This window comes from Dryas octopetala, chromosome 9 (genome assembly GCF_963921425.1).
Source record: "Dryas octopetala chromosome 9, drDryOcto1.1, whole genome shotgun sequence".
Taxonomy (NCBI): Eukaryota; Viridiplantae; Streptophyta; class Magnoliopsida; order Rosales; family Rosaceae; genus Dryas; species Dryas octopetala.
This window is the reverse complement of record NC_141374.1, coordinates 3,246,500-3,263,272: the sequence shown is the minus strand read 5'-3', so window position 1 is coordinate 3,263,272 and position 16,773 is coordinate 3,246,500. Positions and strand designations below refer to the sequence as shown.

Sequence of the window (16,773 nt, the reverse complement as noted above, 5' to 3'; positions counted from 1 at the left end):
TTTAGTTTCAATTGCGGGTTTAGGTGCAGTTTCAGTTACAGGTTCAGTTGCAGATTTAGTTGTTGTTTCAGAATTCTCAAATTTGTTATACCAATTTGAATATGAAAGGTCTTAGAAATCTTAAATTTTTTGTTATGTAGCAGTTTCTTGATCTTGGAGATGAGATTGCAGTTTCATGTGGTGGTTAATTTCTAATCGTGGATGAGTTGTGCGCATGACATTTGGTAAAGTGAAAATGAGTAGTGTCTTGGTAGTTTGTTTTTTTTTTTTTTTCAAAATGGCTTTTGTTGAGTCCGGTTTGGAAGGTTGAGTTTGTTATTTTTGTTTTTGTCACAAGCGACTGGATGTTTGGCATTTTAGAGTGTGACCTGGGAGTTAAATTTGTGGGATTGAGTGTTTTTGATGAACTTTTTGGGTTGTCAGTACCGTAAAGTTAACGGACTCTTATTTTAAAGCACAAATAATGACATTTTTTTTTTTTAACAAATTGATGAATTTTTCAATTTGTCTGTAATCGTAACATAAACTAAACTACAAGTACCTTATTGAAAACATTGAAACTACATGACTTAATTAGAGAGAGAGAGAGATAAAACATGAAAGTTCCCTTGTAAAACTTTAAAATAGTAAATTGTAGAGGTGTGTAATTGGTCCATGTCATATGGTGAGGATGTAAAGATCCTTAATAGGTATTGTCCTTGAGGAAAAACATGAAAACTTGAAGAACAATACTTGGGTCACCCCTAAGGGTGACCTCAATATACACCCCCACCCCAAAAATACTTGTTCGGCAGTGCAGGCTCAGGATCAGAACCATTTATTTTTTAGATCACTTACTAAAGATCATCTCTGCAAATAATCAACTTCATCATAAATCGTTTGGTTATATAACTGTTATTGAATAAATAAAATAAATAGACAGTTTGTATTTAAAAAATGTTTTATTGACCAAACCGTCCATTTATTCGATAACAGTTATATAACCAAACGATTTCCGATTGAGTAGATTTTTTACAAAGATGATCTTTAATATGTGATCTAAAAAATGAACAAATCTGATCCTGAGTTTGCACTGCCGAACAAGCATTTTTAGGGGGTGGGGTGACCCAAGCATTGTCCAAACTTGAAGTTTCAACAATAACTCCTCTTGGGTACAGAGGCGCACTGCATGTTGGAGAAGGCGGCCATGGGCGCCTCCTCTGTATTGGAAAGTAGGCGGCATTGTTCTTAGGCTTTTTAGCAAGATAACCACCTGAATTTTGACTCGATTTGCATGTTACCACTTAAATTAACCCTAAATTAAATTTTATTTGCAAGTTACCACCTTCATCCAAATCCTCATGGGTTTTTTAGTCTTTGAACTTGGGTGGGGAAGCTTTTGCCACCTCAGCAAGCTTAGTGGCAAGGCCCAACCAATTACAAGTGCCTACATGTAGAATCATTTTTCTATTTCTATTTTCTTATTTTTACAAACTTTGAAAATTAATTAAAAATAGCTCCGGACTCAAAAAAATATACGAAAAATTCTGACGAACTCGTCTTGACTAATAGTAATTTACTATGGAGTCAAATTATTAATTTGCACTCCAAGAGTTTCTAGAAAATTTGGGAAGTCCAAATTTATTTCTAAAAATTAAATACTCTAAACTCTTTGAAAATTCATAGGATAATTTCCCGAACTCCAAAAAATACAAGGCCTACACCATTGGTTTTTTTAAAAACAAACACTACCTTTCTCGTAAACATTTGCTACCCAAAAGACCTCTCGGTCTTAGAGGAAAATAAATTCAAGAAAAATTCTAGAATTTTCATAAAATCTCGAAAGAATTCTCTAAAACAGGCTTTTGGTAATTTCCAAAATATTTTTTATAATTCTTCTGAGACTTTACGGAAATTTAATAATTTTTGTAGAATTTATTTTATGGCAGGAAATTTATTTTAATTTTTTTAAAAAGAAATTTGGACTTCCCAAATTTTCTGGAAACTCCTCGGAGGGTAAATTGGTAATTTGACTCTATTGTAAATTAGTATTAGTGAAGACGAGTCCATAAGAATTTTCTGTGTATTTTTCTGAGTCCGAAGCTATTTTTAATTAATTTTTAAAGTTTATAAAAATAGGAAAATAAAAATAGAAAAATGGTTATACATGTGGCCACTTGTAACTGGTTGGACCTTGCCACTCAGTATGTTGAGGTGGCAAAAGCTTCCCCAACCAATTTCAAAGACCAAAAAACCCCTAAAGATTTGGATGGAGGTGGTAACTTGCAAACAAAATTTAATTCAGGAGGCAACTTGCTTCAATTTTTAATTTAGGTGGTAACATGCAAATCGAGTCAAAGTTCAGGTGGGTATCTTGCTAAAAAGCCTTCTTCTTATTGTGCAAACGTAGATATTTTGGTATGTAACCATATTCATTTTACCTTTTTTCATGTGAGGTTTTTTTCTTTTGTTATTTTCTCTTACATTTTCATGCTAAGATTCATGGAGAAAAAGCAAGTTATTGTGATTTCTAGGTACACTACCTCTGGTTGCTTTTATTTTTTATTCTTTTTGGGTTACTATTTTTGTTTCTTTTCTTTATTTGCTTCGGATCTCGAATTTTGTCTATAGTATTCTCATTTGTTCAACATTTTCTCCTCTTTACTTGAGTCTTTTCTTTGTTTTGGTCCTTCAAATTCAACAAAGCAATCGCCATTTTTCTTCCATTGTGATTTGGCTGTCTGTGCTAGAGGTTTTTTTTTTTAATTATACGTATATCAATACTACATTTTTACAATAGAAATTGTTACTTATTTAAACCTCAAATTTAATTGTACAACACTTGCATGGATAATGCCTTTTCACAACATATCATAACTTCTTTGAAAGAAAGTGCCTTATGTGTGGAGTGCGTGCCCTTTAGTTTATGTTTTTTCTTATATTTTTTTATCGTTAATTAGAAACCACTAAGTTTGTAATGCAGCTACTCAACAAACAATCCTAAAAGCTTTTAACGGTAAGGTAAATCAGACCTCAATGTTTCTTCTTAGAAACTGTGATAATATCAAATTAATAAATCCCAAACTCCATCACTACCGAATAGTGATACAACTTTACCGGCCGATTTGGAACTCATAACATTAATGTTCATCTTGCAAAGGCTTAGACAATTCATAGTTCAATCCTATAAACTAACAAATCTTAATTCTGTTGTTTCCAAAGAAAAGAAATCAAACGAAGCAGAAGTTTAAATCTCAATTATTAAGACCCAAAATGAACTCAATAATGTGTCATACCTTTAACTTCAAGAAACACTGATTACAGATACAACTGTCTTCTTCACCAGTATTTCTACCTTGCTTTACGGATCTTTTTTCAGTCAATTCTTTCTACTCGATCGCCCTATGCATCAGACTTACTGTTAGCATATACATGTCAGCCATAAACTGCAGAAGAAGAAAATACATTGAAAATGACTTTGTAGGATTGAATAAAAGTAATAAAGGACACAATTGCAGTAAAACAAATGCAAAAGAAAAGAAAAAAGAGGGTAGAATACCTCATAGTTTCTCAGCAGCCAATAGTTTCCTCCTGCTTTTCCACTTCAAATATTTCAATTCAATGTGAAGACTAAACATGTTTATTGCATGGGAGCTCTGTTTAGTGCAAGTTGTTTTATTTGATTGGTCCTCCTCCTCAACCCTCTTGATCAAAGGTCCTTCCTTTTTCTTTGCCATACTTCAAGGTCCTTCCTTTGTCTCTCTGTAAATGATTATAGAGGGACAATGATCATATTCAAGTGTTGTTTGGATTTCAACTACACAGAATTAAATGACAAAAAAGGAAAGGAAAAGGTTCAAAATACATGTTGAATGTGAGTTCATAATGCAGCAAGAAACTTACAGAACCCTAAAATTTTCGTTTCTGACCTCAAACAGAGAAAAAAATGGTAAGAAATTAATATAAACAAAGAAAAGAAAAGAAATCACAGCAAATACCCTTTAAATTCTGGCATTTACGTATTTCCTCGCCACTCGCCAGCAATAGTACAGTAAAATACAGTAGTGGATTGATTACTGTGTGAACGGACTACAAATGCTCTGGTGGAAGAGAAAAGAAACTTTAGGATGACATTGCCAAAAAAAAAAAATCAATTACACAGACATTTATCAAATATATTGCATTCATCATATACTATCCCGCATAATATAAAAATGAGGACATAAATAAGTTTTAAGAGAAGAACAAAGAACATAAATGATTACCTTTACATGAACTCGTTTTTCTCTGCCATTATTCGAGCTGCATGCAAAGAAATGAACAAAGCAGCTGAGTATTCAAATGCAAAGAAGAACCCAATTTTTAGAGAAATAAAGAGAAATAAACTACTTGGAACATTTCTATGGCAGTTGTGAGGCAACTTGGAGATGCAAAAGTATGCAGCATTAGAGTGCAGCAAAGAAAATGGAGAGAGCGGTCAAGAAAGAAACATAAGTAAATTGAGCAACGGTAAATGTACTGAGCCTCTTTGGCTCTTTGTTTAAAGAAAGTAGTGCATTACCAGGCCAAAAAAAAACTATTTCTCTTCTCAAAATTAAGCATATAATCGTATGTGTATTATAAACTTTTCCATAAAAGAAGACTGTAAGCATCTTAATTAATTCATGTTTTCTCGAAACAATTAGAGCCCATGTGACTTTTTAAGGATTTTTCTTTTTCTTTTTCTTTTTTTAAGAGTAATGGGATGACTGCCCTTTTGTTTGTGTCAGAGAAATACCCCATTACCCCAATATAAACCATAAATTGTTCATTCAAGTAGAACAATATGATTGATTAGAGCTTCTTAAAATCACCAAAGAAAAAGGGGTGTGTACCTTAGAGGGGCTAATAAAAATTCATGGAATACTGATGTTGATGTTCAGTGACGGATCCAGGAATTTGATTCCGGGGGGTCATAGTGTATACTATGCCATAAATTTTTTTTACAAATATAACACTAAAAAAATTAAATGATAATTGTTTCATTTATAATTCATAATAAAAACATACAAGTTACAATTGTCCACGACGAGTTTTCATATTCTGAAAACGTGTCATTATAGCTTCATTATCAATGCAATCAAAAACATCTTTCTCAATGTAAACAATCAAGCTATCGCTCAACCATTGATCTCCCATTTTGTTGCGGAGTGGACCCTTGATAATATTCATGGCGGAAAATGCCCTCTCCACTGAAGCAGTTGCAACCGGTAAAACCAAAGCCAATATAATAAGCAAATACACATAAGTATATGTCCGATCCAACCTTTTCTCCACCAATTTTTTCGCAAGATCACCAATTCCTTTCAATTCTGAAAAATCACTACTTGAACGCATATGATGAATATAAATCCTAAGTTGATCTTCAAGTGCCAATAGATCTCGATCCGAAAAATCTTGAGGATAAAATTGAGCAAGACGAAGTAACTTTTGTATGTCAAAAGCTACGAAAGAATTATCCGGACTCAAACATGCCAAGCAAATAAGTAACTCACTATTTACCTCATTGAAGCGATCCTCCAATTCCACAAGTTGCTCATCAATGACATAAACAAAGAGCTCCACACGATAATGATGATGATATGTTTTTATTGGAGCATTGCGCCGTGACCTCCCTCGAGCTACATATGTCTCATCCATGTTAGGAACCTCAATATGATTTTTAGCACAAAAAGAAGCTACTTGGTCAACCAAAAGATCAAACTCATTATTTCTCATATGGTGTAGTCGTTCCTTACATGCTTTGACTAAAGCCATTGTACTCACAATCTCTTGATCTTTCTTTTGTAATGCTTTTGACAAAGCATTTGTGATTCCCAATATATATCTCATCAAAAATAGGTGAAACACAAACTGAAAAGATAGTATTTCTCCCAATAATCTATTTGCTTCACCCACACTATCATTGTAGCGATCATCAACAATCAATTCAAGCACCTTCACAACCGATGCAAACATAGAAATCAAACTAATCAACGTACCATAATGGGAGTTCCAACGTGTATCACCGGCACGTTTGAGACTAGATTCTTGATTTAAGCCTCGACCCGTTTGAAGACAATCATTTTCAAAGGCTTCCATAAGCTCTTTTTGGAGTTGCTCTCTCAATGCATCACGACGCTTACAAGATGCTCCAACAATATTAACCACACTATTACAAGATGTGAAAAAAGTGGCAATGTCGGCATTTTTCTTTGCAATGGCAACAAGAGCTAGTTGAAGTTGATGAGCAAAGCAATGAACATAAAATGCACAAGGTTGTTCTCTCAAAATCTTTGTTTTAAGACCATTGAACTCACCTCTCATATTACTAGCTCCATCATAACCTTGCCCTCGTAGCTTGGAAAAGCTCAATTTGTTGAAAGAAAAGAATGCATCAATGGCATCCTTTAGTGCACTAGAAGTGGTTTCGGCAACATGTTGGACCCCCACAAACCTTTCAATTACTTGCCCTTTGTCGTCCACATAACGCAACACCATAGCCATTTGCTCCTTTATTGAAATATCACGTGAATCATCCACCAATATAGAAAAGAGTCGATCTTTCATATCATTCATGATAACCCCAATGGTTTCCATGGCACATGCATTAACAAGATCTTTTTGAATTGAAGGAGCTACTAACTTGAGATTCCCCGGGGCATTTTCCAACACAACGGCCTTAACTTTCTCATCATGATCTGCAAGAAACTGCAAAAGCTCTAAATAATTCCCCATATTGCTTGAAGTGGCACTTTCATCATTGCCACGAAAAGAAAGTCCTTGTCGCAACAAAAACTTTGTGCAATCAATTGATGCATTCAAGCAAGTGCGATAAGCAATACGAGCTTTGTCTGACTGTTTTTGCACAACTGTTTCAATATGTGAATTTTGGTTCATTAGATTCATAGCAGCTTCTCTAGATCGATTGTGAACACTATCAACTGGCCCAACATGCGTGCTAAACTTTTCTCTCCCTTTCTTCCAATTCCTGAAGCCTACCCGAGTAAAGACGTCACTACCCGCTTGTTCAAAATTGGATTTAAATAGATAGCAATAAAAGCAAAATGCGGCATCCTTAGATTGACTATACTCCAAACAATCAAACTCATCAAACCATTGGGTAATGAAGCGTCGATCAATTCCCGATTGATTAGTTTGTGGGAATATATGACCTCTAGGTTGACAAGGTCCCTTTTGTAGATATGCTCTTCGGATCTCATCTCGAATATTAGGGCTATAATCCGCCATTTGAGTTCTTAGTCCAGGGTCTGCTTGAAGATTAGCCAAAATATCATCTAACCCACTTAAAGTTGAACCAAAACTTGAATTAACCGAATTATTTGAACTAGGCCTCACCAAAAAGCCCAAGGCCCGAAGCCCACCCGAAGCCCGCCCGGCCCATTAGGCCCGAAGCCCGATTTGGCCCGAAAATTGGGCCGGCCCGAAAGTCTCTTGGCTTGGGCTTGGGCCATCCCCTTGAAGCCCATGGGCCGCCCGAAGCCCGGCCCGTTTAGGCCCGCCCAAAGCCCGACCCAAAGCCCAATTTGGAAATCATAACATATTTAATAGGTTTTTTATTTGTTTACTATAATAAATTATTAATATGCTTATTAAGTTATTATATAATACTATAATGTTAGTAAATAGTAATAGTGTAAATTATGTAATACCATAAATAATAAAGTAATAAACTTTTAAAATTATATACAACATTATAAGTATAATAAAATATAAAAGTATATGTGTATATACAACTTTTATAATACAAGTATAATTAAAGTTATTAAACCACAATCGTCATTTCATTAATTCAACGATTTGAACCGTTTATTTTCTATTTTCATAGTCAAAGATCATCCTTACAAAAAAATCGCCTAAATCAGCATTCATCTACCCATTCGATTATCATTAGAAAAACCACGATCGTTCATTAATTCGACCACCGTTACATTTAGAAAAATCACTTTTACATCTTCGATTAAACTAATTTTTTGCAAGAATTCTCTTTGAGTGGAGAACTAAAACTTGAACGGTTCGGATCGTTGAAAACAAGATCGATATGTGAGCTTCTACATATAAATACACTTGAAGAGTATAATTTTAATAACTTTCCCATTGAAACCTTATTGTTTCCATAATTATGAAGACCACAACGTGATTTCAACAATCTGACCTGTTCATTTTCTATGTTCATAGTCAAAGATCATCCGTACAAAAAATCGGCTAAATCGAAATTCATCTACCCATTCGATGATCATTAGAAAAACCACGATCGTTCATTAATTTAACCACCATTATGTCACTTTTACATCTCCGATTGAGCTAATTTTTTGCACAAATTATCTTTGAGTGAGGAACTAAAATTTGAACGGTTTGGATCGTTGACAACACAATTGCATCGTTTGTTTATAAAAATATGTAATAAAATATATAATAATACATATGTACATTTATGTTTTATTATAGTTGTAATATTGTATATAATTTTAAAAGTTTATTATTTATGGTATCACACTATTACTAACATAATAGTATTATATAATAACTTAATAAGCATATTAATAATTTATTGAAGTAAATAAACGAAAGAGCTATTAAATATGTTATGATTCACAAACTTGACAAATAAACTAGTCAGCTCAGTTGGTTGAGAGTTGAAGCTTGTTATTTAAGGTCTCATGTTCAAATCACAATATAGCCAAAATCCTTTTTTTTTTTTTTGAAGATATATATGTGTCTAAATAGGCTTTGGGCCCATTTTGGGCCGCCCGTTCGGGCCTAGCCCGGCCCGGCCCTCCAAGCCCGCAAGCCAAAGCCCGATGGGTGGGCCTTGGGCTTGTGTATTAAAGCCCAAGCCCGGCCCGGCCCGGCCCGAAAGCCCTATTGGGCTTCTATAATTCAAGCCCGAGCCCGGCCCGAACCCAAAAAATTTGGGCCGGGCTTTTGGGTTCGGGCCGGGCTAGCCCGGCCCGGCCCATTGCCGACCCCTAATTTGAACTACCCGTTGGACATTTTCTCTTAAAATATCGTTCCATAATTCTACACATATAAACCAATTTTCAATAATCAATTAAAGTCCAATAATCAATTTATCAAATTTATCAAAGTAATAACAATAATCAACCAAAATCCAATAATCAACTTAATATAATAAAAATCCATAATCAATTAATCAAATTATCAAAATAATAACAATAATCAACAACAATCCAATAAATCAATAATCATATTAATGCAATAAAAACCCACAATCAATTAATTAACCAATAATTAAATCAACATCAATAAACCACTAATTAGTCTAATTTCATTACAATAATCTTATCAATTAATTAAAAAACAACATATATTATAAATTTAAGGTGAATTGAAAATTAGGAATTAGAGTTTGAATTTTAAACTTACTTGAAAAAATAAAATTGAAACTTCAAACTTGAGTTTTGAGAGGCACTGGGCAGCAGCCAGCAGGGGCGACGGCGGGTGGCACTGCAGCAGGGGCGATGGCGTCACGACTGGCTGGGTTGGGCACTTCGGCTCTGACCTCTGTGTGTGGCTGTGTGGCGACTGGGTTTGCTGTTAATGAATAGGATTGATTATTTGATATTGACGAAGAGCGGAAGTGGCTGGGAGCAAAAGCCATTCTGTTTTGTTTTAATTCCTAGCTCAAAACGACGTCGTTTTGAGTAGGAACTTAAAAAAAAAAATACACAGCCCGTAGGCCACAGCCCACTAGCCCAGCCCACTAGCCCAGCCCCTAATTCAGTCTTTTTTTTTTGGCCACGCAGCCCACGCCCCCACGCAGCTCCTCTTCTCCTCTCTCTCTGTTTTTCAATTTTCAATTTCTCAGTGGAGCAGCGGAGCTTTCATGACGTTTCATCACCTGGAAGGCTGGAGGCTGGAGCAGCGGAGCCCTGGAGGTCGCCTTCTTCACGTGATCACGTCGGGCTGTCGTCGGGGTCGGGGGGTCGCCTTCTTCACGTCGGGGGGTCGCTGGTGTCGCCGTCCAGAGGTCCAAGCCTTCGTGCTCCGCCGTTCGGGGGGTCGCCCGACCCCCCAAGCTTGGCCGTGCGTCCGTCCCTGTTGATGTTCACAGTAAACCTTTATATTATTTAAAAGTAATATTTTAAAAAATTAGATTAAAGTAAAAGATTAGAGAGAGAACTGAATCTACCCAAATTCACCGACTCCCAAATGGTGAAATTTTAGAGGAAAAATATGAACTAAAAACCTCCTCTCCGCCTGGCCAAAAGAAAAAAAAAAAAACTCTTCTCCCCACCTTTCCATCTCAACCAAGGCATATGTCATGGCACACTGCCAGCACAACAAACTTATTCCCACACTAAATTGCACTTAAGCAACCGTAAGTGGATCATATGACGAACAAAAAACAAATCATAATTCAGAGCCTAGGTTTGTTCAGAGCTGTTAATCTATATACATGCCATGAAGACCATCAGCTTTAATAACTTTATGTAGGACATCAAATGGTCTTTTGCAGGATGTAGTTCCAGGAAGACCTTGCACAATTAGTCTCTGGCAAATCTGAGAATGCATCAAGTACAATTATAGTGAAGAGGACATCACAAAAGATCCATTTAACACACAATATTGAAAGACAGAACTGCTTTATCAGCATAGATGAAAGGCCAAAACAATAAGCTACAATGATGTCATGATAAAAAAACATAAAACTTATATTGAATGAACGCCAACATCAAAGATCACAATTCACATGTTTTCTACTCTCATCCTACATACAAACTGTTACCAAAAAGGTTTTATGTTTTGATTAGCCTAAATTATGCCAAATTTAGAGTCTTTTAATCCTTCTAAACTGTATGGAAACTATACAGCACATGACATAATGGCACTGGATTTGTAAATGGAGAATCATAAGCTCTAGGGTATTTGTTCAGTAGCACAAAAAGTGACAGTAAAAGCTATATGAACATGACATACACATAGGCAATTCATTTACCATGTCTTTCTTATTTATTCCAATACACTTTTTCCTAACTTGGTTAATAAATACGGCAACATAATTATAGGAAGCCGGAAAGAACTGGTTTACCAACCACATCCAAGGGCACAAAGTATACACACGAAACTAAATTCAAGAACATGCCCGCCACTCCATTTGCAATGCCAACACATGTAGCCTTGGGCATGTCTGGGAAAAAACACATACCCAATTAGGCACATAAAAATATTCTAATGAAAAAACTTGCAGAAAAAACAGCAATCCTCGACATTGTCCAAGTAAAACCATGTGATTCAACAGTTAATTATATGGACATCATTAACCCATAATCAAATTCACAAAAGCCCAATGAAACAGAAGGGAAAAAGACATGAGTAAAGATGTACCAAAAAATGCGTAAGAACTCAAAACATCGATGATGCTCGATTGGCGGTGTTCTTTTAATTTAGTTTTCAACCAAAATCCTCTAGCAAAACAGAAAAGGAAAAAAAAAAAAACAGAAATTTAATTAGCAGATTATGGGAGTGGATAGCAGAGATGGAAAGGACAATCAATCACATAAAAAAAACTCAGAAAAGGATAAAACCACATATTGGAAGAACAATATTTCCAACTAAAAGCCCACATTTATCTCCATAAATAAAAATCGCTTAAAAAAAAAAAAAAAAAAAAAAAGAGCATATTTTTGTTCAAACTTGGTACCTGTTGTTGAACCAAATTAAACTCATGATTTCTATCCTAATCATACTTCTTCTTGAAGAATAGATCAAGCTTCTTGAAGTGAAAATCCCTTTTTGACATATATCTACAGCAAAAAAAAAATTAAGCAAACCCAAGCATCACAATACCCTTGCAACATAGCTAACGATGGTTAAAAATAAGTTTGCCTACATAAAAATGTTTGTATTACCAAGTGATCAATGCTGCCGGAAAAGAAGAGAATGATGAATCACAATTTTTCTTCTTGATTGCAGCCAATTTCTGTGGAAGCTCTCTGCAGCACAAAAACCCCATCTTTCAAAATCATTTAAAAAAAATTCCTTACCACTTCACTATTCAGGAATGAAAAGTAGAAGAAATTACCATAAAGTAGAAGACAACATTATGGTTTTGTCACTGCCTGCTTGCCTTGATTTGTTCTTTTGCCTTAAGACGTTTCTTTGATTTCAAAGAGAGGCGGTACCATTTTTCTTCCCCTTGAGCCTCTATCAGAAGTCCCCTTCCGACCTCACCTCGTTGAGGGTGCAGCCGCCATCAATGGTGCATCTTCCCCTCCACTCTGAACAGAGGCTTTATTCAGAAGTGGGCCTCTGCAAAATTGGCTTTACAAGTTTAAAACCCAAGTCAGCTAATGTTGCCATAGTTTTTCACTCCCATGTCCCAATACAGATTTGCTTAAAGCATATATAAAAGCCTAGTGCTACTCAGATTTTTAATTGTAAATTGATTTGCATTAGAGAATTTGTGGTTTTACTATAATCAAGGAATCAGTCTTCAATCCATGAGTCATCAAAGGGGAGAAAAATGGATCCAGAGATGTCAAACCTGCACCATGGGCTGTCATTTACATTCCAGGCAACAATCCAACTCTGTCTCAAGCTATAGGCACCAATTTGTCAAAACAAGTATCATTAATTTATTACTCTCAGATTACAATTCGAGTACAGCATATGCCCTGATGAGAGCCCATTGAGCAAACCTTGCAAAGAAATTGTCAAAAAGGCATTAACAAGAACCAACGATAATCAATAAAAAGTACCAAGCGCCAACGTGCAGTAAAGTACGAGAGCTACCAAAGCTCTCAGCATGTATATGCAGCTTGGTGATTTTATTGTCACGGAATAAAAGCTCTGAAAGCATGTCACAGGAAGACTTTCATACAGGAATTCGATAAAGGAAAGAACATACAACCATCTGCAGGAACTTTTAATTATATGAAATCAAAATCAAACCGAATATGACAGAAGAGAAGAGCAAAATCAAAAAAATAAAAGGCAAAAGGAAGCGCAGGGAGAGACAGAAAAGAAAAATAGGCTAGACAGCTACAAGAGGCAATTTGTAGAACACTAGTTAATCATAAAGGTGGCAACCAAAGAAAACAAAAACCTACTTGTTCTTGAAAAACAAAACAAAAAAACACACTTTCCACCAGGGATTATACCTCTGCAGGGAAAGACTACATAAAAGGCCAGAACTTCTTTACAGATCGAAATAAGAAAGACCAGAGCTTCTATACAGATCAAAATCAGAAAGACCAGAACTTCTGTACAAATCAAAATAAGAAATCTAAGCCACCATGTCTAGCGAGCCAGTGAGCTCTTCCACCGCCTTGCCAAGCCATCATATTTATCCCTTGCACCTCTCCCGTCCTTATAGTAGGCATTCTTCAAGCTCGCCATGGTAGATTCATATATGCTGACCCTCCTATTGAGCATATCGTCAGCGTTCCTCTTCAACTCTGATAACCTATCTAATCTACAAAGGCCCAGGAGCAAGGCATTAGCAGCCGGATCAAGAGGCTCGACATGATTCTCAACCATAAAGTTCCAAATCCCAAATCCCATTTCTGGGTCGTAGCCATCAAAAAACATGGTGATGGCCGCAGCAAAATTAGCATCTGTTGGGAGCCACTCATTTTTCACCATCTCGACAAAGAACTTACTGGCCTCGCGAACCTTCTTGTTCTTAATCAAACATTTAAAAATCACATTATAAGTGAAAGAATCAGGAAAAGCACCATTGAAGACCATCTCATCAAGGAGCCTAAAGGCATGATCAACCTCATTGTTATCACACAATAATTCAATCATCGCATTGTACATTGGCAAATTCGGAACCAACCCATTACCAACCATAATATCCCAAACCAAAATGGCATTCTTGGAATCCTTTTCTTGCTTAACAAGAATATCAAGAGCATTGGAAAAGAATTTCAAACCTGGCAAGCAGCCATTCTTCTTCATCACTCCCATGAATTTAAGCGCCTCCTTCACTTCTTCCCCTCTCACTAGAGTCGTCAGGAACGCATCGTAAGCCGACACATTCGCCGGGCTCCACCCAATTCTCACCACCATCTCCCCGAACATCGTCTTGGCTTTGTTCGGATTACCTTCCTTCTCCAGGCCTTGGAACAAAATGGCGAACGAGTCCGCGTCGGGAGCGATGTCCAGCTTCGTTTCCATGGTCTCCAGGAAGTCCAGAGCCTTGGAAACGCCGCCGTTTTCACGGCACATTGCGGTTAGTAGAGAATTGACGGCCACGACGTCTTGTGGAATTCCGTACTTGTCCATGACTTGGAAGGTCATAAGGGCGTCTTCGAACCTTCCAGAAGCGCAGTAATTGGCGAAGACGGAGACGAATGTGGGCAAGGAGAGAGCGTTTTCCTGTCGCATTGATCGGACGGCGTCCCACACGGACTCGAAGAGGCGGTTGCGGCCTAAGAGGTCCACCATGAGGTTCCAGGCCTGGGCCGAATGCTTGTGGGCCAGACCGGCCCACTGGAAGAACTTCACGGCCGAGAAGGGGTAGTCGAAGGAGAGGTTGAGGACTTCGATCACCACTTCTGAAGTGGGGATTATTCCAGTGGAGGCGAGAGCAGGCACAATTTTCTGCGGTGATGTTCGAATTAGGATCTCGTAGATGACCCTGGCCGTTGATGAGATCGACGCCGCCGCTGGAGGGTGGATCGGCTGCGCCAGTGGTTGTGAGTTCTCGGCCATCGCCTCTAACTTGTACTTGAAGGAGCACCCTATTTTACTTTCAGGAATAAACGGATCATGATTGTCTGCCTTTACAAGTGTGCTGTCCTCTTCCTTTAAACAAATTTTGACCATTTATTTAATCCAACGGTTTAAGATACACAGTCTTATTATTTTTTGGGTAATTAAGTCTTATTTTTTAAAAAATAAATGATTATAAAGTCCAGTTTTAGACTTCTATTCCCTCTTAAGCCCACCTATTTAATTGGATTTCCAAGCCAGTTCACCTTATTTTTTTCTAGCCTACTTTTAATTTTTCATCTCTTCTCCTCTCTCTCTCTCTCCTACTCCCTCTCTCATTTCTCTCTCCTCACTCACACCCAGCCACCCTTCCTCCTCAATATGTGTCGTCCACGTGGGTTCGGAGGTTGAGCGATGGTACTCGGACGGCGTTGCGATGCCAATCTCAGAGCAGCAAGGTTCAGTGGCTTCGCTACCACCGTCGAGCTACTGTTTTGAGTCCGATCGACAATACCGAAACAACTTGCGCTACCTTCAATGTTGGAGTCGATGCGATTGCCCTAGGTGGCGTAAGAAGCCGAGGCCTTGGCCATAGCCTGGAGGTAGTTGATGACAACGTGGGTCAGGATTAGAGGGCATAAAGCTTTGTGTTTCTGAAGCCAATCAATTGAAAGATCTAAGACACTGCAACTCTAGTTATGGCGAATGATGAGGTTAACTATTATGTTGGTGGATTTTTATTTTTGAGGGGTATATGCCATCAAACAGTGCAGACACAGCACCTCTGAAATCTGAGTAAATTTCAACTTTCTTTCTTTTCTTTTGCTTTTTTCAAGGCAGCTGATGCTTACTTATCCCAAAAAGAAAGACGGGTCATTCATTTAGACATGGCATAGAAACCTAAAAACAAAGCAAGTAATGGTTCATTTGATCTCTATTTTCCTCTGTCAGTGGTTTGAGGCTTGGAGACAGACAAATGGGGTAGTCTACAGTGTTAGATCTGTGGTCATCACTTGAAAGGGCCCCACTGGGAAATCACAAGGTCAAAATTCATCACTATGTAGCAGTACTAGGGATTACATAATCATGTTCATTATTTCATACCTAGGCTTTGGCAAGTAGTATACAGTGTTTAGGCCAAAATAGTTGTAATCGATGGGTTTGGGCCTTCTGTTGTGTTAGGGTTAACTCTTATTTTGGTGGTTTGCGTTTTTTGTTTTTTGTTTTTGGTCTTGGGGTCAAGGTGGTAATCTGATGCCGTGATGGGGTTAACTCAGTGTTGAGATATAAATTTTCAAAAAAAAAAGGGAGAAGATTAAGGACATGGGCTCACGTTTTTAGGGCCCAGCAGATCAAAATGCCTGCAAAATAAAATACCAGAAGATAAGATAAGTTTTTGCTTTAAAAGAATAGAGGATGAGGGATAAATGCAAAAAATAAAAATAAAAATAAAAAAGAGGATAAATGCAGGAGATTGGTTATCTATCTGCAAGTTTTGAATTCAATTTTTTGAATTCATAGCTAATCCTTAGCCTCTTTGAAGCTGATCCTCTACCCATTATGATGCCTATAAAATGGGGGCAGCATGGAGTCAGGAAGATTATTGAGAAAATAACACCGAAAGGCTGCAGAATAAGGCGAGTTCTCTAAGAAGGAAGCAAAGGAACGTGCATCCGCCAAAGCTTCGCTATCACTAGGTAGACGATACTTCTTTTCATGGCTCCTTTCAATTTGGTTTCGGCTGAAACCACAAAGTTTATCAAGGATTCGGCTGAATCCATTCTCTTGTAATCGGTTTCGACTGAAACCACAAAAAAAATTCAACAACGGATTCGGCTGAATCCATCTCCCATTTGGTTTCGGCTGAAACCACAAAAAAAATTTCAACAAAGGATTCGGCTGAATCCATCTCTCATTTGGTTTCAGCTGAAACTATAAAGGATTCTGATGAATCCATGTACCTCAAATATCGAGTGGATTCTGCCGAATTCATGGTATATTGAGTTTCAAAAGGAAAAGGTGCAATCGGTCTGCTGATTAAGTGGATATTAAGTTTACCTGCAAGGAAACAAA

General features: G+C 37.2%; 2 protein-coding genes and 1 long non-coding RNA gene across 6 annotated transcripts; all 3 read right to left on the bottom strand.

Annotated features, from left to right (window-relative positions):
* Nucleotides 1–3,109: 3,109 nt before the first annotated feature.
* LOC147273189 (uncharacterized) lies at nucleotides 3,110–4,365 on the bottom strand. Its single transcript, XR_015119774.1, has 4 exons — nucleotides 4,245–4,365; nucleotides 3,978–4,079; nucleotides 3,539–3,741; nucleotides 3,110–3,381 (listed from the first exon to the last, which is right to left on the bottom strand). It is a non-coding gene; the product is annotated as an uncharacterized LOC147273189 (long non-coding RNA).
* A 666-nt stretch (nucleotides 4,366–5,031) lies between these two features.
* On the bottom strand, nucleotides 5,032–6,912 carry LOC147273188 (uncharacterized). Its single transcript, XM_086228091.1, has one exon. The coding sequence runs from the start codon at nucleotides 6,904–6,906 to the stop codon at nucleotides 5,032–5,034; it is 1,875 nt and encodes a 624-aa protein (XP_086084217.1). The 5' UTR covers nucleotides 6,907–6,912.
* A 3,475-nt stretch (nucleotides 6,913–10,387) lies between these two features.
* LOC147273187 (pentatricopeptide repeat-containing protein At5g15010, mitochondrial-like) lies at nucleotides 10,388–14,747 on the bottom strand. 4 transcript variants are annotated; one of them, XM_086227450.1, is made up of 6 exons: nucleotides 12,527–14,747; nucleotides 12,065–12,291; nucleotides 11,892–11,975; nucleotides 11,684–11,786; nucleotides 11,076–11,447; nucleotides 10,388–10,542 (listed from the first exon to the last, which is right to left on the bottom strand). In XM_086227450.1, exon 1 carries the CDS (start codon nucleotides 14,698–14,700, stop codon nucleotides 13,282–13,284), a length of 1,419 nt encoding a protein of 472 aa, XP_086083576.1. In that variant the 5' UTR covers nucleotides 14,701–14,747; the 3' UTR covers nucleotides 10,388–10,542; nucleotides 11,076–11,447; nucleotides 11,684–11,786; nucleotides 11,892–11,975; nucleotides 12,065–12,291; nucleotides 12,527–13,281. The 4 variants fall into 4 exon arrangements, with proteins under 4 accessions (XP_086083576.1, XP_086083577.1, XP_086083574.1 ...); XM_086227448.1 differs by lacking the exon at nucleotides 10,388–10,542 and having other exon boundaries at nucleotides 10,935–11,447; nucleotides 12,065–12,303; XM_086227449.1 differs by lacking the exon at nucleotides 10,388–10,542 and having other exon boundaries at nucleotides 10,935–11,447.
* Between the last annotated feature and the right edge of the window lie 2,026 nt (nucleotides 14,748–16,773).